Below are 22,347 nucleotides of genomic sequence, written 5' to 3' on the forward strand. Positions count from 1 at the left end.
TTCCAGCCCAGCCATCCTCTCCATGACCCGCCCATCCGCCGCTGCTGCCTGAGCCCGGTCAGGTGTTCGTTGTTCACGGACGTAAACTTTGCATTTGGACCCCCAGATAAACGGATTTAGCGTCGGGACAAGCACAGTCGAGGCCATGCTCAGACGAATACTTCAAATGGTAAGTTTGCGGGACGAAAAACCCACCGGGTTTGCTAGTGTTTGGTTAAACCGAATCGTTTTCCTTGGGAGACGCAGGCCTGTGCATGTCTGGTTTCATGGTGTGGATGTATGTTTTGGAACACAACGTGCCGCTGTTGGGCGGGGTTTTTAGTTTTCAGCTCAATTTGGAACGGCGTCGCCCCTCTTGTTTGTCGGAGTGAACACATCAAGCGCTCCTTACGTTAGGTTGACACAGTTAGCCGCTAAATGCTAACTAGGTTCAGTTGATTGATGCCACTCTGGACCAGGGTAAAGCTAGAGTGTGTGTGTGTATTCAATGCACCCAACATGTACAGCTTTACACGGTTACTTCAATGCCAAAAAACTTTGTTAGCTAATGTATTTAGCCACCGAAACGATTTATTTTCATGGTTACCGTAAGCTAGCTGTAGTTCCAACAGTATGGTTAATTCATCGTCTATGCTAACGCTGACGTTAGCCACAGTCTGAGTGTGGGGAAACCCGTGTCATCTCGGCTGACCGCAATATGGACAGAAACACCCGTTTTAATTAACTGAGCGTATCCTGATGTCAATGGTGGCATGGTTTAATAAACTGCCTGCTTGTCATTAAAGTTTCAAGTGGGCGTAAAGAGCGCAGGTTAGCGTTTTAGCTAGCTTCTACGTAGGACTACATTTACCACAAGGCATTGCTGACCGCATCATTGTGTACACTTTGAAGTCAAGGCCTATTAGTCAGGAAAATCGTCCAATACACTATAATTATTATATAATAATTTCTGTACAGGTTTGTGAGCCCAGGACTTTATTGCAAACGACTACAATTTCTGTTAATAATTATAGGATTGGCCCATCACATATTCACAAAATCCAGTAGTCGGTTTTTAATTATTTACACCTTGAAGCTAAGGACGCATATCTTTTCATAAGTTTAGGGGCCTAAAAGAGACACAGTCTAACACTGTGTGCAAGTAATTCTTTTGTTCTTCCTTTTCTGACTTAAAGTAAAAGATAGAGATCAAATTCTCAATGGGTAGTTTGGAAATGGTGCACAAAAAGCTGTTATTAACATGTTCAACTGGTGGCAAAATCTGGAACACTGAGTTATTTGATACCCTAGTCAGGAGTGGCTTTAAAGCACAACGATCAGGCCAGTACACAGCAACTCCTTTGACCCGTAACTATCAAAGGATGCCTTAAAATGCAGCTTTTTTTAAATGACACAGTGCCACAGATGACAGGAGAATGATGAGAACCAGCTGTTGGCATGCTGGATACTGACAGGTCAGTCGGAGCTGTAGCCAGGTACTTGAATGTCCACAGCTCCACCATTTGTCATCAAAAAAGGAGTTGTTTCAGACAGGATTGTAGGACAGACAATTTGTCACGTGATGCTCTCGACGGACGTATCGGACAACACAATCCTGTCTCCCCAAATGTCCACCAACTTTGCCGAGCCCTTCAAGAAGAGTGAGACAACTTTCCACAAGCAGCATCAACAACCGCATTAACTCCATGCATTGCAAATGTGTGACTGACTTGTGCCAAAATGGTGCGTACTTTCATGACTTCCATTCTGTTGTAGAGATGCCATGTGCTGGAACAACAAAAGCTTATTCCCCTACATTAAAATGAATGGATTGAATTTAATAAAATATTACATGCTGCGTTCAGTATAGAAGGTCCATAACTCACATCTCTCCTGGTCTGAAACCACAGACTCATTTTATAATATGGTCTGACAACGGAGTCATTTTTTTGGGGACAAACATTCTTCAATCTGTAGACTGCTTTGCCAAGATAATGATTACAAATGTTATAACTGTAGAGCTACTCTACCACCTTTGACCAATATTTGTAGTTCTGATCAAGTAGGCTTCAACATGTTTTAAAATTTAAAAGGTTAAATTGTGTAGTAAAGAGGGGGGAAAATCATGTTAATGCGACAGGATAATTCTCATGCATCACACCCATGTAAAATTAAAGGCTGTCAATCATTTGTTTAGCTTTTTATCGCTAATAATATTATTTTTGATTTTCAGTGTAGTGCTGATTTATGTTCGTAGTATTTCTGACAAGAGTCAAAGGTTGCTCAGTGATGCAATGAGCCTTCGGTGTTTTGTTTGTCAGCCCTCCAGCCACCTCTGAGATGATTCTGTTCAAAGTGCTCAATCCCCAACTCCCATAAACCAACCCACACAAGCACACATTTCATTCATGCAGACCAACACCTGCCCAAACAAATCCTTTCTGTGAGTGGACCACTAATGTGTTTGTGCTTCAGTTCAGTGGACTGAAATCATTTCTGATGGTCATTCCTACTTTGGTGCTGTATTTTTTCATCCCTCTAACACATTGCGTTGAAATGAATTGTCTAATTTCCCATCGCATGAATGCATAGTATTTGGAGTGGTGCAGTGATGTGTGTGTAATCACTCTAAGCCAAATGTGACCCAGTGAACTATCGTATAGTAACTGTAAAATTCACATAATGTTCAACGGTCACAAAGCTGAACTGTAACATTGATCCCTGTATTAGATATAGTTGTCTGAAAGGTGTAACAGCTTCTTAGGTGTTGTCCTTCCTTAAACTGTCATAAAGAATATGGAAATTTCCAAACATGCACACAACATGGTTTTTGAAATGTGACACGGGGGCAAGTTAGGTCAAGGATGCAGTAAAATGTCTACAGCAGTCAAAAACCTTAATGTAAGGTCACTCATAAAAACTGTAATTACTGCTATAAATCTGTCCTGACCTCAAAAACCAGTGTATTTATGAGGAGAGCAGACCCCCACCATCCCTGCTGCAAAGCAGGATGGTGGCATCATCATACAGAGGCATGAAAGGTTTGTGAATGTACATGGAAAACATAATTACAGAAAAATATTGCAGTTGCAAGTGAACTGCAGCTTGGAAAAGAAATTACTTTCAAAGTTCCAAACAGAAACCCACAACCATAAAACAACAATCTTGGTGTCAAGTCCAGACCTTAATCCAGTCCAGAATATGTGGCTAGGCTTGAAACTGCTGCTGCTGTTTACTCATTATCTCAAAGCATCTTGACAAAGTTTAAGCAGTTTTGCATTGACAAATGGGTAAAAGCTGACACAGACATATCAACATACAGCTAAGGTTCAAATTCTACCAAAGGTGTCAGTGTATAATTATTTCAGTTTATCATTGCCAGTGAAATTTAATTACATCCATCGTACTGTACAGCTGTCAGGTAATTAAACATGGAAACATGAAATGTGTGATTTTACCGACCAATTACCACATACTACTTAAATAGGCAACAGGGGAACTCCGCAATATTGCAGGTTGGAACGTATTGTTCCCATAATATTTGTTTAAAGTCACACCAAGCCAGCATAGTTATTTTTGAGATGTTTATGTGCCTTTTTTTCTGGGAAGCCTCACTTTTCTGAAATGTTTCCCTAAATGTGAACAATATGAGTATAAAACACAAACATCAGATTCAGATATATACATATATAGACATTCTGTACATGTAACGATTGACTGTCTCTGTAATGTAGTATGCTTAATACACAAAACTGGCAATTGTGCTTCAAAATAATTGAAAAAACCCACTCCATGCTACTTTTTAATTGCCTCTATCAGCCAACACAGCCATTAAACAAATGCATATGATAAACTGAGTGCATCTGTTTACATTCCTGCTAATTATGCCTTATTTTCTGTTCTGCAGACTCCTGGGAAGGGAGGCTCCCAGAATGCAGAGTCAGAGCAGCCCAGCACAGACCTGAACCACGACCAGACGTCTGAGGTAACTTGGATGTTTGGTTTTTCATATCTGAGAGCTTTGTTTTACTTGTAACCTGTAAACTGAACTTCAACTAAACTTGAAGGTGTTGGGACTCTTTTTCTTATGATGTGTGTCTCTGTGCAGGGCTTCATCTGTCCTCAGTGCATGAAGTCTCACAACTCTGCCGAGGAGCTGTTCAAACACTATGAGCTGTTCCATGACACCGGAGACCTCCCCGCTCATGTGGCCCCCACCCGGTGAGATTAATATTTATGTTCAGAATTACGACTGAGAGACTGACCTCACTGTGCGGATTTTAATTTTGTGTATTTTCATGAATCCTCTCTTTCCTCCTTTTTAGGGAAGACCTTACAATGCTGCGGCAAGAGGTTCAGGACCTGCATGCTTCTCTTAAGGTACAGATGATCAACTGTGGCTGTTGCAAAGATGATGTAAATGTTTATATCCAAAGACTTTATAGCGTGTGCCTGTGTTTTCTCTTGATAAGGAGGAAAGATGGTTTTCTGGAGAGCTAAAGAAAGAATTAGATAAAGTCCAAGGACAACTGAAGCAAGTAAATCCTTCCAGATATTTAACATCTATTGTAGCGAAGAGGTGGATTTCTCAATATAATTATTAAAGAAAGATGCCAATGCTTACTCTTACTGTACATCTTCCTCTTTTTTACTAAATCCCACAGAACGATGGACCGGTGAGCTCAGAGGATGCAGGTAGGGGACATAAAAATAGAAAATACACGTCAAAATGTATCCCAAATCATCAGCCTCTAATATGTGGTGTTTTTTTTTCTACAGCACTTGAGAGGAAACTGAATGAAGCCGAGACAGAAAAGTTCAACATCAAACAAATGAAAGACCTGTTTGAGCAGAAGGCTGCCCAGCTGGCCACGGAGATAGTAGGTTAGTGTGGGGCCAAGAAACTGGGAGGTCTGTATCTGAGGGTCTGCATCATTTAACAAACTGAAGTGCTCTTCTACTAGACCACTGTTCCCCACAATCCGTCCATTGTGTTTTATCCAGTCTTACACAAGTTGTTGTTCACTGTTCAACACAGCCTAAAGAAAGGAATAGTCACATTTCAGACTGTGGTAATGTTTTTCCTTGAATCACTTTGGGTAAATACGATGACATAAACAAGTGATGTATTTGATATGTTGTTTTTAAATGTGATTTTATTTGTTTAATTTTTAATCTGACAGACTTGAAGTCCCGCTACGATGAGGAGAAAAGCCTGAGGGAAGCAGCTGACCAGAGGTTTGCCAAATTGAACGAACAACTGCAGAAAGACAAGCAGGAGAATGAGAGACTCCAAACAGAACTGGTACAGAAACGCACACTTCAACATTCAATTCAATTCAATTGAACATGAGATGTTATTTGAACTGTACAGTGCCCAAGTACGACGGCCTCCCCTCTCCACTGGCCTGTATTTACATTAATGTTGCATACCTGAGTATGCCTACGTCACTATCCAGGCGATGTTTATATACAGAGAAAAATATGTGACAATTTCAAGTGATAACTGCTGCTAATTTTACTATGAAGTACTTCTTTGAGTTGCTGATTTTGTTTTGGATACACAAACATGAAGGACAGAATTATTGTGACTTCTGTCTAATTGACTTTTGGATGGTTTAGTTGTAACAAATATGTTGTTGAATTTGATTGAGAGAGTGATTCTTTGGAGCTGGCCATATTTGGAAAAAAGTGACAGTAACGAAATGTTGACAGCAATATCAGCTGTAGATATTCTGATGTTTGTACAGTGAGCTTTCACACCCGATTTGTACCACACTTGAATCCACCTCTTCTAAACAGATTTAGAAATGGATTGTTGCACTGTGCCCAGGTGCCATACACAAGATTCACACTTATGGAACTGGATTTTCGGCTCAAATGTACTCGAGTTCATTATAAAGAAGAAAGCGTGGAAATGTCCTAAGTTTTTATTGATCTTTTTTTAATCTTTTAAGTAGTAAATGTTCTTCAGAGTCTGAAGGAACAATGATTTAAACAATGAAATCACATGTAGTGGAATATTTTAAAAATCTACACAGCTTCTGGCCACATAGATCCCCTCATCATTGTTATGGTGATGAGAAAAAGAGCTTAATCTATAATTTCTTTTTTTTTTAAATAAGCTAAACAAGCAGTGAGGTTTCTGTGGTGGCCACGATTATGTCAACTGAGACCTTCAGTTATGTTATCTGTTCAAAGAGGCTTCATGCAAATATCCGTTTACTTCTAAAACCTTCTGTTGATGTTTGCTGTACTATTGTTTGATAAATTAGTGGTGGACTTGTTGTGCAAGCATGCATGCCTGTTAACTTCTATAAACAACTGAGCAGCTGAACCATTTCTAAGCAAAAACTTTTGATTTTCTCAATACCAAAACATCTTTGGCTCGATTTTTTTTTTTTTTTTTTTTCCCCCACCCAGTCCCCACCTGATTAACACAGTGCCTCTGCTCTGCCCCCTAGCTGCAACGGCCAGGAGTTGAGGACGTGGAGGTTTTGCAGAAGGAGCTGGTGCAGGTGCAGACACTAATGGACTGTATGACTCGAGAGAGAGAGGAGGAGTCTGAACGCCTCAAAAACCATTACGAACAGCTGCAGGCTAATTACACTACCTCAGAGGTGAGGAGGCCAAAGCACCGGATGGGTTGCACCATAAGCTGCCACTCCCAGATTTCTCAAGCACATAAACATGCACACTAATTTCTACAGTTCACATAATTGTCCACAAAACTGTAGCGTCACTGTAAAATATAATAGGCGTCCTAATTTTCCCCTCTTTTCGTTTCACCTGTCAATTTCTCAGTCCACCAACTTCACTTTTCAGCAAAGGACAGATTTTTAGATTCATATTCAGAAACAACTCTGAAATAAGTTATGAAAAAGACCAGATGTTCAGTAGTTATGTCATAACAGATGGCTTTGTGCCTAATTCAGCCATTAATTAATGCCTGGTGAATAATTCAGTCTTATTTCCTGCATTATGATCTCAGAAGGAGAGGAGTATTTATAGGGCTCCATTCAGCCGCCTCAGGCCCTGAACCTCTCTGTATGCAAATGATCTTACAAGGAAAACTTCACATTTTTACACACTGAAGAACCACATTCTGGTTATATTTTAATGTCTGGTTTTTGATTACATAATGGTTCTCAGTTATAATTAACAAGTGGTGTTATTGCAGTTTGCAGGTTGTGTGAGACAGTAATGATAATTTACTGAGTTAAGATTATGTCTAAAAAATAAGAGTTAACATTATATTCAGGCTCATGCATCATCTGCCTCTGCAATAGTACAAAGAAAAAAAAACACATCAAGCCCTATTTTGTATAAAATATTCCGATTAATGCTGCCATGGCGAGATTTGTGACAATGAATGATAGTAAAATTCATTAGTCATTTGTTCTCTCAGTCCAGCGGCTCATGTTTTAGGCTGCTTGCTGCTGTTTCATGACTTACCTTTGTCCCTGTGTCTCTTTCCCTTCTTCTCTTGCTTCTTACATACTGTCTCCCTCTGCAACACTCACAATACTCAAGATTCGTAAACTGGAGGTAAACCGCGCCGTTTGAAGTTGGCCCCAGATTTAATTTCATCTTTTGGAGTTTTGCTTTGAGTTTCAGGATTATATATTCTTTCTCAAACCTCTGTTTTCATTTTTCTTGTTGAGTTTTTGTGCAAGTGAAGCCTGGTTGTTACTAATCAGTGTTGATTTTGCTTTTGGTTATGTCAGTCCTTCCCAGTGGTGCTTCAGTTTCTTGAATATACACTCAATCCCTTTTAGATGTTAGACCCGTTTAACCCGTGTGTCTAATGTATTACAGATGACCATATCCCAACTAAAAGCAGAGCTGGAGAAAGGCCCGCAGGAAGCAGCCGTCTACACGCAACAGATTCACCAGCTGCAGAGCGATCTGAATAATTTGCAGCAGCAAAGTCAGGTAACGCATCCACACCACCAGCACCAAGCAACTACACCTGTTAGAGCCACGTGACAGTTTTCTGATTCTGGACAAATTATTGTGGGCACAAACACGCTTTTCATGACACCTGTTGCATAGTAAGAATGCGTAGGATTTAATTTTACTACAGTAATGTTAACGAGCCTTACCAGCTGCTATGCAAGTACAGCGCACGCCATCTGAGTTTCTGTAAACCCCCCTCCGTTGCTCAGCATCAGGTCGCATCACAATGCCCTGCTGTCACCAACTGTCTTTGGCAACCGAGACATGTTGACAAAAAAATCACACGCAACACTATAATTAAACCAGCAGGGGCATCGCTGTGCTGCCAACTCCATCACTGGGGGTGAAATACAATCACAGGTAACAGCACTGGTGCAGTGGGAACTGGAGAATGTAGCACAAGAGGTCCTGCCAGGCATTAAATCTTCTCACATCAAATGCGCCAGTCGTCCTCTAGCCAAGTGGGTTTCCGGGTAAGAAGGGGATTACAGAAGTGGATCTCCAGTGTGCTGCCTCTGCCTGGCGCTTCTCCTCGAAACAGGATACCCTTAGAGCTGATACAGATACTCATCTCATGAGAATAGACACAGAAATGCAGGAACAGATAGTGAGACAAAAAGGATCAGGACTAAGGACAGACAGGTGAACAACCAAGAGGGGTTTCATTGGTCAGTAACTCCAGGATGAGAAGGGAGAGACACAGCATGGAGCTGTGACAATAACATAAGAGAGGAGCATAAACAACTCAGTGAGAAGGAGAGGGATGAACAAAAGATTACGGGGAAAACAGAAAGTCGCTACAGTCGGTTGTTAATGTTAGTCAGCTGTTACGGTGGTCTGCAGGGGTTTATTGGACGTCTGTGAAGTCCTGGTGCCCTGTCACAGTCTCTAGTTAGCAGCACGCTCCCCTATTAACAACATTTTGTTCTTTGTCACCCTGTTGCCAAGTTTACTGCTGGAGCTTAGACCAGGGCAAGTACTGTACAGTCCTGTGTCGTAAACTGTCCTCTGGAAGTGGCATACCACGCTTTATTCTTGACTTGACAGGCGACTGTTCTTTTCCATTGCTCGTATCTCATGGGTTGTGGGTGTTCGGGACTTGTTGCAGCTCCTATCACGCCAATAGTTTTAATTTAGAAATGACAAATGGTCCACGTTCTAGTGTGGTTTAATTAGTGAGTATAACAGTTTCTGATTAACCTTTCAGACATTGGTAATCTTTATCCTTTTTCATGAAAACCTACTGCTTCAAGAAGCAAATAACTTTTTCATAAAAGTCCTCCCTGGCTATCTCTTCCTATTCATGAACCGCTTTCATCCCCATAATACCTAAATTTCTGGCCAGCCGGAGCAAATCGACCTCATGTTTTCTTCTATTCTTCTCACAGAACCTGTCTGAAAAGCTTGCACGTAAGGAGAAGGAGTACCAAGAACTGGAGGAGCATTTGGGAGCTGAGAAAACTGCCAAGAAGGGAGTCCAAGACAGCCTGAGGGAGAGGGATTTGGAGGTTCAAGAGCTCCAGGCTCGGGCCACAGGGGCTGAGGCCTCTCTGCAGAAGGCCCAGACGGAGGTTACAGAGAGGGCTGAGGAAGTGGCGAGGTTGAAGAGTGAGATTGCAGAGCTGGAGGTGAAGCATGCAGAGCTGAAGGTTGAGAGGAAACAGTTGGAACACCAGAGAGAAGAAAAAGAAAGCCAAGGTGCTCAGCAGCAGACTGAGATCAGTCAGGTGAGTGAGGCAGAAAAAGTACTCACACAGTCTACTGTATGCAGAAACACAAAAGACCTGATATGCAGACGGATGACCAAAATAAACAATACCAAGTGTCCTAGAAAGATGAGTCTATGGGCTTCTAAACTCTACATGATGATTGATTTGGCACTTTATTTGGGTTTAGATGTGATGACAGTGAGGGTTGTATCATGTGATTTATGTGTTTTTCATATTATTGTACTATATATATACTATCAAATTATTCAGTGACTTCACAAGCCCCATGAATGAGGACGCACCTCTGGATCATCACAGGATAAAGGAGATTTAGAAAAGCCATCAACCTCCCCTGACCCTTCCCTGTAAGGGGACAAGTCACATGTCAGTGAACATGATACGCTGTTAATGGTTTTATAATATCCTGTTTTCATCTTTCTCTCCACTTAATGTGTCATCCATCTGCATGGTATTTTAACATGGCTCATAATGTTTTTCCAATTGAAGCAAAATAAATAAATAAAAATCTGCCAAGCACTGTAGGCTGTTGGTACCTCTTCAACAAAAAAATTTTAGATAGATTTTTGTAATATATTGTGTATGGCATTTGTCATGGAATATACTGAGTTTGTTTTCAAAAGGTATGAAATATTTATAGACAACAGCTATCACCATCTGAAATTCTCAGAAATGTACCAGATTTTTCCTTTTGTACACTGTAAATACATGGTGGTTGATATACTGATGGAGTTCATTGTAAAAGCAATGATTTGCTTGTATTATTTCTAATATTTATTACATTAAATGTATTTAATCATGACAAACACTGATAAAACATGATTCATGCTGTTTGGCATTTTACGCGGTTCAGCCATGAAAACATGTCTGGAGAACACACTGGCAGAAGCTCATACAACTTTTTTTAAAATATATTTTTAAGGACATTGATTTAGAATGAAGCATAAGTAAATTTCTGTAGCGTATGTACAAATGTTGTGTACTACTCTGTTACAAAAACAAAGTCAAAGTGATATGCAAACATCTGTCTTCCTCATGTAAGTAACATTTGTGTTTCTTGCCTTCACCACTGTCTCTGCACTCTTTTAGCTGCACACCAAACTGCTGGAGGCAGAGAGGCAGCTGGGCGAGGTGCAAGGTCGACTGAAAGAACAGAGGCAGCTGTCTGGGGAGAAACTAAAGGACCGCGAGCAGCAAGCTGCCGACCTGCAGCTCAAACTCTCCCGTGCAGAAGAACAGGTACGCATCCGCTGAAACTTTAATGATCACTGCAGGGGAAAAGAATTAATGTGATAAAACAGACATCAGAACATCTATACATAGATGTCTCTGATTATGAGTGTGTTGGGAGGTAGAACATACAGCGTGCACAGTTAAAGATGTAGTTTAGGTTTTTTATTAGGGAAAACTGAGAAGTAGAGTGATTCAAACACAGACAATGATGGGGAAAAAGAGATACTGAAATATCTGAAAAATGTAATAGACAAGATAAAAGCCTTGAAGAGATTCATGGCGCTGCTGTAGAACGATTGTATTCATTCATTCATATACGATTGTATGTCATTTCAGTTTCATTTGACGCTGAAACGGCAATGAAATTAGCAATGTGTGTGGTTAAAGGGGGAAATATAGAGTGAAATCGATAATAATTGTTCTGTTTTTATCAGTTGAAGGAAAACGCCAGTAAGAACACAGACCTGCAGCACCAGCTGGAGAAAGCCAAGCAGCAGCACCAGGAGCTGCAGGCACTGCAGCAAAACACCAACGGCAAACTCCGCGAGGCACAGGTACTACTCACCAGTAAACCCTTCCATCTGAGGCATTGATAGTAATGTTGGTGAGCATAGAGCCAAGAGACATAAGTTTTTGTTTTGGGAAAAATAACTGTGTCCACAGGTATATACGCAACATCACCTCAACAGAAGAATGCTTTCAAAATAAAGATACTGGGCAAAATACTACGTGTGATCTTTGTTGATGCCGTAGAATGACCTGGAGCAGGTGTTGCGTCAGATTGGGGATAAAGACCAGAAGATCCAGAACTTGGAGGCTCTGCTTCAGAAGAGTAAAGACATTGTGAGTCAGCTGGAAGCAGAGAGAGAGGATTTGTGTGCAAAGATCCAGGCCGGGGAGGGAGAGACGGCTGTCCTTAACCAGCTAAAAGAGAAAAACCACGCACTACAGGAACAGGTGGATGCACACACATATACCTTATTCCATTTTGCTGTATCTCACTTCCATACCTGCGGTGTGGATTATAAACTGGCAGCATATAGAACAGCTTTGTTGACTGTCAATGTCTGAGCTTATAACCTTTTCTTTATATGTGTGTCTTGAAGGTGACACAGTTGACAGACAAGCTGAAGAACCAATCGGAGAGCAACAAACAAGCACAGGATAACCTTCACAAGCAGGTCCAGGAGCAGAAGACTCTGCTGCGTTCAGCCCAGGACCGAGCTCACACCCTGGAGACCTCGGTCACTGAACTCACCGCCCAACTCACAGACAGCAAGGACAAAGTAGCCCAGCTGGATGCTCAGGTAAGCCTCTAAATAAGCATGTCAGTGTCACTGACAGTGTCTCATCGACTGTAATGGAAGGGCTGATTCAAACACAGGATATCCTATAGATTTTATTTTTCACTGAGCAAAATAACAGTTTTTGTTCTGTTTTCCTTTAGCTGAAGGCAAAGACAGAGTTGCTGTTGTCTGCAGAGGCCGCCAAGGCAGCACAGAAGGCCAACCTGGAGAACAACCTGGAGACTGCTCAACATGCACTGCAGGACAAACAGCAGGTTAGCCTCCCCTTTGCACCACAGCTAAAATCTGGAGGCCCTGATGTCTTCTTTGTAATACACTGGATTTCATTCCTTTGAAAACAGGAACAGTGGAGCAAGTCACTCCCTGACGTCTCTTGTGTTGTTTTCTCCCTTTACCTCCTCACCTTTTTTTATCACTGTTATCCTGCAACCTATCTTGCTGTCTTGTGTAGGAGCTGAATAAAGTTCAGAAGAAGCTGGAGGAGCAGGCCCAGAGACTCAAAGAGAGACAGGAGCAGTGCACTCAGCTGGAAACCAGTCTGAAGGAATGCAAAGACAAACTATTGGCCTCAGAACAGCGTATAGAGCAGCTGGAGGGCCTTAATAAGGTGTGTGTTGAGTGCGTGATTGACTGGCCTTTATTTTTACTGCCTCTCATGCTTTTAATGTCAAATAATGTGTTTTAATGAGTAAGCTTGATGTTTTATCTGACAGAAATTGGAGTCACAAGTAAGTGAGGTGCAGACTACACGAGACCAGGCACAACAGGAAGTACAGAAGCTGCAGAAAGAGAGTTCAGAGGTTAAAAAGAAAGCCAAGGAGCTACATCGCTCGCTTGAAACTGAGAAAGCAGGGTAAGACTAACTTTACTTATCTATTAGCTTTGATATATATGCTATAGATTTTTATGTGAGTGATACCCTTCAGTAACTGTATTTTGCCAAAGCTACAACCATGAGTGAGGACTTTGTTTTCTTTTTTCATTATATTTTATTGAATAACCCCTAATGGAACATTCATGTCTCTGCTAAAGGGCTGCAAATCTGCAAGATGAATTAAAGAAAAAGGCATCTGCTCTGAGTGACGTGCAGCAGCAACTGGAGCGCTGTGAGAAGGAGATAGTCACTCTGAAGGTCAACCTGGACAAGGTGACTCAGGAGGGAAAGACTCAGCATGCAGAGCTGGACAGAAAGGCTCAGAGTCTGGCTGCAGATCTACAAAAGGCCCAACAGGAGAAAGAGGCTCAAAGAAAGGAGCTTGTCTCTACACAGGAGAGTCTAGGAAAGGCTAATAAGGCACTGAAAGAAAGTCAGAGTCAGCTAGATACTGAGAAGAAGAATCATATATCAGCCATGGAGGAGAAGGTATGTTCATTAACTTGTGATGTGCATCAAATGCTGCTATTTTGCTGTTTTTCTACTTTGGAGATTTGTCTTGCAAGAAGGAATAAGAAGTAACCACTGGCTTACAATACCAAGGCATCAGTCACAACATTAATCTGTCTTAATCCCCAGGAAAAGTTAAATGAAAAAGGAAGACAGGAGCTTCTAAAAAATAATGAGACCACCACCAAGGCAATGAAGGAATCTAAAGAGCAGCTGGAGCAGATGAGAGAGGTAAGCCCCTGAGGAAAAAAAATGGAAGATCAAACATTACTGTGTAAAATCCAACACCTAAACGTCTGATGCGTGTCTTAAACTGTCAGGCAGAGAAAAAGTTGAAAGTGCAGCTGACCTCATTAGAACAGCAGCACTCCAAGACTCAGGGGAGCCTGAAGGAAAAGGAGAATGAGCTGGAGAAGCTGCGGGCACAACTGAAGACGACCCAGGGGTCCTTGGAGGAGGAAGTGAAGAAACTGAAGGGCCAAGTGACACAGCTGCAGGAAGTCGGTGTCAAGAAAGTAAGTAGTATTTCAACTAGAAGACGTGTGTTTTATGTTGTTACTAACTTTTCCCGCCACTGAGTTGTGAAGCAGTTTGAATACCGATGATGATCTTGAAATCTCATATATATATATATATATATATATATATATATATTAATGAATTTGTATGTTTGACTCTCATCTGCAGGCTGAAGAGGAGATTAAGCTGAAGGCCCAGGTGTCTGGACTCGGCCAGGAGTTGACCTCTGAGAAGAGCCGGACAGCAGAGCTACAGAAGGCCTTGGAGCAAAGCAAAGAAAATCTCACCAAGCTTCAGTCCGACTTCTACGGCAAGGAATCTGAGGTTTCTGCCCTGCGTCAAGACCTTAAGGTACGCTTAAACAGAACCAGTCACAGGAATAAGGGCAGATGGTACCTTAAATTAAGGAGGTCATGTTGATGGTGACAGAGAAGCTGTGATAGTGCATCAGTCTTATTCAATTCTCAGTTATGGATTAACATCTAGAAGCAGTATTGATCTCGGAAAAATGCAAACAAATGAATAAAATGTTCTGGTTTTAATCATTTCTCTCCTAAATAAGTGAGTTTTAAACTTTTTTTAACTGTAGACATCAGAGGAGAAACTGAGCCTGGCCCAGGAGGAGCTGGCTGCTAATCGAACCCATCAGACAGGTTTAGAGGCTCAGATCCAGGAACTGAAAACGGGCCGTGGCTCGTTGGAGCAGGAGCTCGCCAAGCGGGATCAGAAGCTCCAGCAGCAGGAACAAACTCTGAAGGAGCTACAGAAGCAAAAGGTTTGACAAGCTCTTAACTCATGAACATTCACAGTTATGCAACTTGATATTATTGCTCTGATATGTTCTACATTGTGCTTACTCATTTAGGCTCAAGTTAAGGAGGAACTGGAGAAGGAGAAGAGCAACGTGGAGGAGCTGAACAAAGCCAAGAGTGTTTTGGAAAAGAACAACACCAGACTGACTTCTGAGTTAAAAACACTAAAAGAGAAGAGTGAGAAGGTCAGATTTCATAACAACTTCCATGCAACAACTTTGAATGTCTGAAACTGTACCTTAGAAACAAGTTTAATCCCTGACCTGGATTTTATTTCCCACACTGGCTGACATGTCCGACTTCCCATGCTGGTGTCTTATGTAAACAGCTTAACTCAGGGATACGGCAGCGCCACATTCTTTAAAGTCATAACTGAGCATGCCTGAGTTGACATTTAGACATGAGCCTGGATTTTTGAGTTCTTCTAATCTGTCTTCAGGTTTGTCAGAATGATAACCGCTCAAGCATTCTACAAGTTAACCCCTTCTGTGAGGCTGTTTTCAGAAAGGAGTTACTGCTTTTTAGTTAGACTCTGTATGTGCCTTCAGAGGACAAAAGTTTTTTGTGTCTGTTAGAGATTGGCCAATACTAATTATTGGTAATCAATGGGGGCGGTATTTGACACCGATATACATTCATTGTAATGTTTTAGCAGTATATTATAACAGGGTCCTATCATTCATAACTAGGCTTCTTCAATAATAAGAGAGACTATACTTGAATATGTAAAATAGAATGAGGAGTGATTACATTAGGTGCTGTCCTCTGTTTATGTGGGATCAGCTGAGATTGATCAGTTTGTCTCCTGCAGTATTGTCTGCTATTCTTCTGTTTTCTTAATCTTCCCTCTTCTGTCACTTTTATTGTCCACTAAGGTTCATATCTTAAATCTGTTAATTATTTTTTTCCAGACTCTGTTTCAGGGTAATCTGTGGCTGCCTTCTAATTTAGCTGCTAGCCATTAGCACAGCTAAATGAGTTTAAGAATATCATAAAGAATACAGTGAAGGAGGAATGTCAATGTTTTTCTTGAGAGGTCACTGTCCTTGAATAGCTGTCAATCTGTTTTATTGTTTTATTCTTTATTAGTGTATCATGTATCTGTTTTATAGAACTTTTAAGATTTTGTGTGGCTGGCTAATCTCAATAGCTCTTCCTGGTTAAATAAAGGTCAATAAAATAAACTAAATAAATAAAATAACAGTTGTACCCACTGTGAGAGATGCTAATTTCCTGGTTTGTGGCAGCGGCTTGTGTGTCTTGTTCCATTTTTGCAGGCTGAGCTTTAGAGACATTTCTGAGACCACAGAGTGGTGACAGACAGACAGACAGACAGACAGACAGACAGAGAGATGGCTGTTTTAGACCTGAAATAGCACATAAAATTATGTAAAAATACCGATACAGATAATCGGAAAAATGCCATAATAATCGGCCTGGCTGATAATCGGTCTATTCCTAGTATTAATTCACATATTTGTTGGTTTTCAGGAGCTGGTTGAGTTGCGGGAAGCCAAACAGCTGTTGATCCAGCAGAAACTGGAGCTGCAGGGTCAGGTGGAGGCGGCGCAGGGAGCCCTGAAGCAGGAGCAGAAAGAACATCAGTCCACCAAGGACAGCAGGAGCCAGAGAGAGGAGCAGCTCCTTGGCCAAACCAAGGATGTGCAGGATCAGCTGGTAGGCTCACTTTGGGAATGTAATAATAGTAGCTGCTCTGATGGTTGATGTTCCTCTGATGGTCAATGCTTCCTTCTAAAGGCGGCAGAAAAACGAGCCAGAGAAGAGCAGGTGAAGCGTGGGGAGGAGGCAGAGGCTAAGTTGGGTGTGCAGGTGACGGCTCTGAATGAGAACGTGGCCACGTTGAAGAGGGAATGGCAGGGCAGCCAGAGGAGAGTAAGTGAACTGGAGAAACAGACGGATGAGCTGAGAGGAGAGATTGCTGTGCTGGAGGCCACCGTCCAGAACAACCAGGATGAGCGACGGGCTCTTTTGGAAAGGTTAGTGGATATGGTGTCCCTGCAGAAAATAACTCTTTGTTTCAAAAATATACAGTAAACCCTAAAAGGTTTTGTAATGTGCTTAAAATGCCTCAGTGCTCAGAGTCAGCTTTTGAAAAGAAAAGTAGATTAAGTAGGTTTTCACTGCACATGTGCTTCTCAGACGGCCGCAGACCTCCAAGGTCAACAGGATTTTATTATGTTGAACTTCACAAGAATGAGGTTGTTCCAGTGTGTCTGAGACTTGTGTTTAAAACAAGCACAGGCCTCCAGTTTCAAGAAAAAAGACAATCAGGCTGCATTAAATTAAATTTGGTTAATACACTGATTAAATTATTATAAGGCCTATTATAAGACTGTCTATATTATAACATTCTAATCCTGAGCTGCTGAAAATTGCTTCAGGGACATTTTTGCCCAAAGTTGAAATTCACTCATTTACAGTCTTAATTTTTTAAGAATCTCATTTTATTTTACTGTGCATAGCAAATGCTAATGAATGTTAAATTCATTATTTATTAAATGGCCCAGAAAGGCTGTTGCACAACCACAAAGGAAAAGGAAAATGCACGATAGCAATCATTTCAAAGCGCAGAGCAGAGCATGAAGGGCTGATTAGATAGATGAACAGACAGTCCATATCAGTCAGCAGGTTCAGGTCTAAATATGTCCAGTGTAAAACGCTCAACAAAGCATTTGTAGTGATTCTCCAAGTATTCTGTACTGTCAGCAGTTACTCCCCTAATCTGTCATCGTTGCATCAGAAACTATTCTAGACAATGCGTGAGACATGTTACATTGCCAACAAGTGTAAGAGAGTGGAACTGCATTGAATAAACACACCTGAGGACTGTACTATAGAGGTTAGAGTCAGAGTTTTAAATGTCACAAAGGTGGCTCTCTTTTAACCTGTTAGATCACCATAGTAACTGATGCTGTGGAGCTAACCTGATCTGGAGAAGGTTACGTTCAGAGTTTGGCATTTAAATTGACTGTAAGAAACATCTCCCTTTCGCAAATTGAGTGATTCAGATTCTCAACTCGCAGTGTGTTGTATTTACACACCTGTGGAGCCACGCATTAGCAATACCACCGAATGAAGCCGTGCAGTTACAGTAGCACAGACTGTCACAAGAACCTACAAGCATTCAGTTGGAAAGGCAGAAAATTCATAACCTTAATGTCCCTAGTACAGCTAGTAACGCTTCTTAGTGCCTCACTTTCTGTTGGTTGCACTGGTAGGTAAATGTGAAATTCATCTGCAAAACAGTGGAAAGACAGATTATGCTTTGCTATGACGGACCCAAGCAGCAGCTTATAAAGGAAGAACAGAGTAGGGTCAAGAACTGAACCTTGTGGCACTCCTCAAGAAAGAGCCACGCAAGAGGAGGACGGGTAAACAGTTTTCCATCAGCGTTTTGCTCTTACATCACATGCAATAACTGCGCTACTACATGTTTATTTTCCTCATAGTTCTCCACTTTAACAGCCTGTTCCTCTGGTTGAAGTTGGCAGCACATGATCTGTTCATTTTGTGTGGAAGAAGAGTAGAATGATGTCAAACACCTTGTTGTTTTTGTCAGCGTACAGACATCTGTAGGAATACTAAGTTGACAAAAAAAGATGCTGCTTTTAGGTTTTGTCAACCAGCTGACAGAAAAAAATCAGTCAAACTTACTTTGTAGTGCGCTCTTTTGCTTTCCAAATCTGAATGGTAGATAGGTGCTGACATATATCTGCTAGTCCACATACTGTGGATGTCAGAGTGGTGACAAAACCGTTAGAGAACTAGTGTGTTCCCACTCTATGTACGCCTTCACCTCTGCTTGTAATGTAGCACAGACAGGTGACACCTGAAAACATGTATTAGCTCAGACCTGTCAGTTACTCAATACTGAAGTAGAAAAGTTGAAACTGCTTAAAAGTCTGTATGGTTATTGGATGTGTGAGCAAATATGCATTGAAGTGATTCAAAATGAAATGAAATGAGCTTTACTCTGTCTATTTGAGCCTTATGGCAGACCAGAGCAATAGTCAATAAAAGTCCTCTAGAGGACATTAGTATTTTACATAAACTCTGTGCATTCTAGTATCAATTTATGTTGATTATGCAGCCAGCCAAGTAGTGACCGGAAATTATCCAGCTGAACAACACAAACACCCACAAGTCCTCAGTGCTCTGTGGTTGTGTTTCAGGTGTGTGAAGGGCGAAGGTGAGATTGAGAAACTGCAGGCCAAAGTGGTGGAACTGAGGAGGAAGCTGGATGACACGACAGCAGCCATGCAAGAGCTCGGCAGAGAGAACCAGTCGCTTCAGGTCAGCTGCAAACAGAATTCAAAATGTGTGCTTTATGGCTTCACGGCGCAAATAAGTTCTGATTGTCCCTCTTGTTGTTTGTACCTTTAGATCAAGCAGTCACAAAGTCTGACCAGAAAGTGGGCCGAGGATCACGAGGTGCAGAACTGCATGGCCTGTGGGAAAGGCTTTACCGTCACTGTCAGGAAGGTGAGTAGGAGGTTTTCTTGAAGGTTGTATCTCTCTTGTGAGTTGTGTATCGTTATAAGTTCCTACCTTGTCTGTATTTTCCTCTCAGCACCACTGCAGACATTGTGGAAACATCTTCTGTGCAGAGTGTTCGTCAAGGAACGCCCTCACGCCGTCCTCTAAAAAGCCAGTACGGGTGTGTGAGACGTGCTTTGAGGAGCTCCAAGGCTGATTTTTCTTTCCCACTCATCCCTTTAAGTCCCCCCTCACCCTCTTCCCCATCCCTTTCTACTCCAGTGGGCAGAAAAAGGCATGTCTTTGTCATTTTTAAATGTGCACTATAACGGGCAGACCCAGTGGAAAGACTCCCACCTGCACGCGACTTCCGGCTCTGGTGTGGAGGGAAATAACTGAAGGTATTTACTGAGGAGACGCTGGAGTCGTGTGATGGGACGGGGTGGGATCGGTTGGGATTGTCTGTATCTGTTTTTGTGCCTTTGCTACTCCTGTGGACTGCCAGAGAGCGGAGACAGAGATCATTTAAAAACGCCGCCCGTCTCTTTTAAGTTCATCTTCACATCTCCATTGTTGTTTGGCATCGTTAGCAGTTGTGAGGTGGTTGCTTTGCACGTTGTGAAAACTTTGGCATCAGCCGTCAGGAGGTGGAAGGTCAAGAGGGAATATTGTGAACAACTTCTGCCCTACAAAGGTAAATGCAAGTAACACATTGTTTGTATATAACTCGATCTGATCACAAACTAAGAGAATTAAATCTTGTTTTTTATAGCAACAAAGTTAAACTCGACTAATTGCTATTTTTGTGTAGTTTGTCAACTTAACTGATTAGTGTGTGTGATGCAGATTGTTTTTCAGCTGTTCATTTAGCCCAAACAAGCCTACTAAGATTAGTTAGTTTGTCAGCTGTTTATTTTGATGTTTGTGTACAGGATTTCATAAATACATAAAGAAGAGGTTTTAAATTGAGGAATATGCATTATGTTTTTTTATTCGCAAAGGTAAACAGCAGTAGGATGATTCCAGTAACTCTGTGCTGTGTAGTAAAGTGATTACATTCAGAGGTTTTAGGTGATTTTTGCTCTAAAGTAAACAATCCAGTCGATGTGTTCACCAGCTATTTTCTATACGGAAATGGACTTCAAATCAGTTACTGCGTGTTTCCTTTGTGCGGCAGAGTGTTTATGAATCTGTAGAAGTTAAGTATTCAGCCTATTTCATGACCAAAGAATGTCTGCAGCAGGAAAACAGCCAAGGTGAGAGCCTTGAGTTTGTTTCATATTTCAGTGTTTTTCTAAGTGTCGTCTGAAAAGCTTTTGAGTTTTAAATCACAGGGTCTGACATTTTTATCTTGAAAACAGCATTTATGGCGATCAGAGGCTTTTTATGTACAGTTTTGTTTTTCTGTGCCACATTTCTCTTTGTGTGTTATTTTCTACAAATTGTGGTGCTTTCCTCAGACTGGTAATGCAGTCATTGAAGGTGCCTGCATGTTTTGTTTTGTTTTTTCCTGCTGCTTGTCTCCACTTAACAGCACTGACTATACTGCTGTAGCTGAGTGTGTGTGTGTGTGTGTGTGTGTGTGTGTGTGTGTGTGTGTTGCGCTCTGCTTCGAAGCAATAACTGTGGCTGTGTGTGAAGTCGCTGTAACAGAGTGTGTGTTTTAGAGTTTAGGCCTGCTGCTGTACGAATGTCGGCTGCTCAGAACCTCAGTATCTCTCTGGCGCGTCGTTTGGGGACTTTGTTGCTGCTTTCAGGTACAGCGGTTACTGTCGGTTCTCTGTCCAACTGGCCTGCAGCTGAGAACACTGTAGAATTCGTTTTGTTTGTAATCGTCGACAGATACTGGTGAGATCTCTTGTGCAATTGTCAGTAGACCGGAGCAGGTGATGACACTGTAAACCAGGCGACAGTGCGCGCTAATTTGCAACAAGCAGCTTATTTCAGGCAAATTTGGTCTTTATGCTTGTGTGCTCATTACAAAGGAATGTCCATCTCAGTTGCAATCTCTCAAAAACACCTGTCTCTTATTTTATTTTTTTGCATTGCTTTGGTTTCGTTATGTCTACCTCAGATTGGCACAGGAAAAGCACTATTTCTAAACGATAGACATCACAAATGTGGTATCTTTGCCTGCATTTGATTAAGGATTTGTGACTGATCTATCATGTTGTACAGTCCCTGAAATCTAGAGAGATGATTTGCACCTTATTGTATTCTGGGCTCATCTGTATGAGGAGTCAGCCACAAACGTAGGACCACCAACTTTATACAGGCTTCAGCATTTCTAGCCCCAAAATGTACTTATCTGCTCATTAATATTAAGGCTGTCGTAATTATCTTTGTAAATGTTTGTAATGAAAGAGAAAGATGAACTATATAACACTTGTGGATGTAGAAACATGACAACAGTGAAACCGTGTGGATTCATCAGTGTCTTACTCATTTTTACAAAGCGGCACCACAGACGTGTACACACTGAATTGTGGCTTGCTTCGTGTTGCTGTCAGTTATCATGCATGATGACCTAACTGGCCTGTGGCTCACACGTTTTCTCCATGTTTAGTCATCAGTTTTCGGTGGTTGTGAAGGTGTGCCTTAGGCCGACATCCTGCACGTCACTGCTAACTGTTAGCGGTGGCTCTGCACCACGTTATCACCAGAGTCAGCATGACTTCAGTTCAGCTGAATGGATGAGAGAAGTGTAATGTAATTTATGTTCATATGCACCAGTTGATTTTCTAATTCATTGTCATGACAAACCTAAATAAAACCTACGGTATGTTTCTATTTTTTTGCGTTGTCTTTGTTTGGTTCTCTCTATGCATGCGTGGGTTTTCTCCAGGTTCCTCCGACAGTCCAAAAACGTGCTGAGGGTAATTGATGATTCTGAATTGCCTGTAGGTGTGAATGTGGGTGTGATTGTTTGT

The 22,347-nt window shown here is 41.5% G+C and overlaps 1 protein-coding gene across 2 annotated transcripts; it reads left to right on the top strand.

Moving 5' to 3' along the window:
• Positions 1 to 9: 9 nt before the first annotated feature.
• eea1 (early endosome antigen 1) lies at positions 10 to 22,207 on the top strand. Of its 2 annotated transcripts, XM_023269961.3 has the most exons (30): positions 10 to 169; positions 3,887 to 3,964; positions 4,088 to 4,200; positions 4,305 to 4,359; positions 4,452 to 4,517; positions 4,644 to 4,674; positions 4,759 to 4,863; positions 5,163 to 5,284; positions 6,444 to 6,599; positions 7,513 to 7,527; positions 7,798 to 7,914; positions 9,327 to 9,665; positions 10,755 to 10,904; positions 11,333 to 11,452; positions 11,652 to 11,855; positions 12,005 to 12,205; positions 12,346 to 12,459; positions 12,657 to 12,812; positions 12,919 to 13,058; positions 13,238 to 13,568; positions 13,719 to 13,820; positions 13,910 to 14,104; positions 14,277 to 14,459; positions 14,698 to 14,883; positions 14,974 to 15,105; positions 16,412 to 16,597; positions 16,679 to 16,917; positions 19,114 to 19,234; positions 19,325 to 19,423; positions 19,512 to 22,207. In XM_023269961.3, the coding sequence occupies exons 1-30, from the start codon at positions 146 to 148 to the stop codon at positions 19,632 to 19,634; spliced, it is 4,203 nt and encodes a 1,400-aa protein (XP_023125729.1). In that variant the 5' UTR covers positions 10 to 145; the 3' UTR covers positions 19,635 to 22,207. The 2 variants fall into 2 exon arrangements, with proteins under 2 accessions (XP_023125729.1, XP_023125730.1); XM_023269962.3 differs by lacking the exon at positions 7,513 to 7,527.
• The last annotated feature ends 140 nt before the right edge of the window (positions 22,208 to 22,347 follow it).

Source organism: Amphiprion ocellaris, chromosome 3, assembly GCF_022539595.1.
Source record: "Amphiprion ocellaris isolate individual 3 ecotype Okinawa chromosome 3, ASM2253959v1, whole genome shotgun sequence".
Taxonomy (NCBI): Eukaryota; Metazoa; Chordata; class Actinopteri; family Pomacentridae; genus Amphiprion; species Amphiprion ocellaris.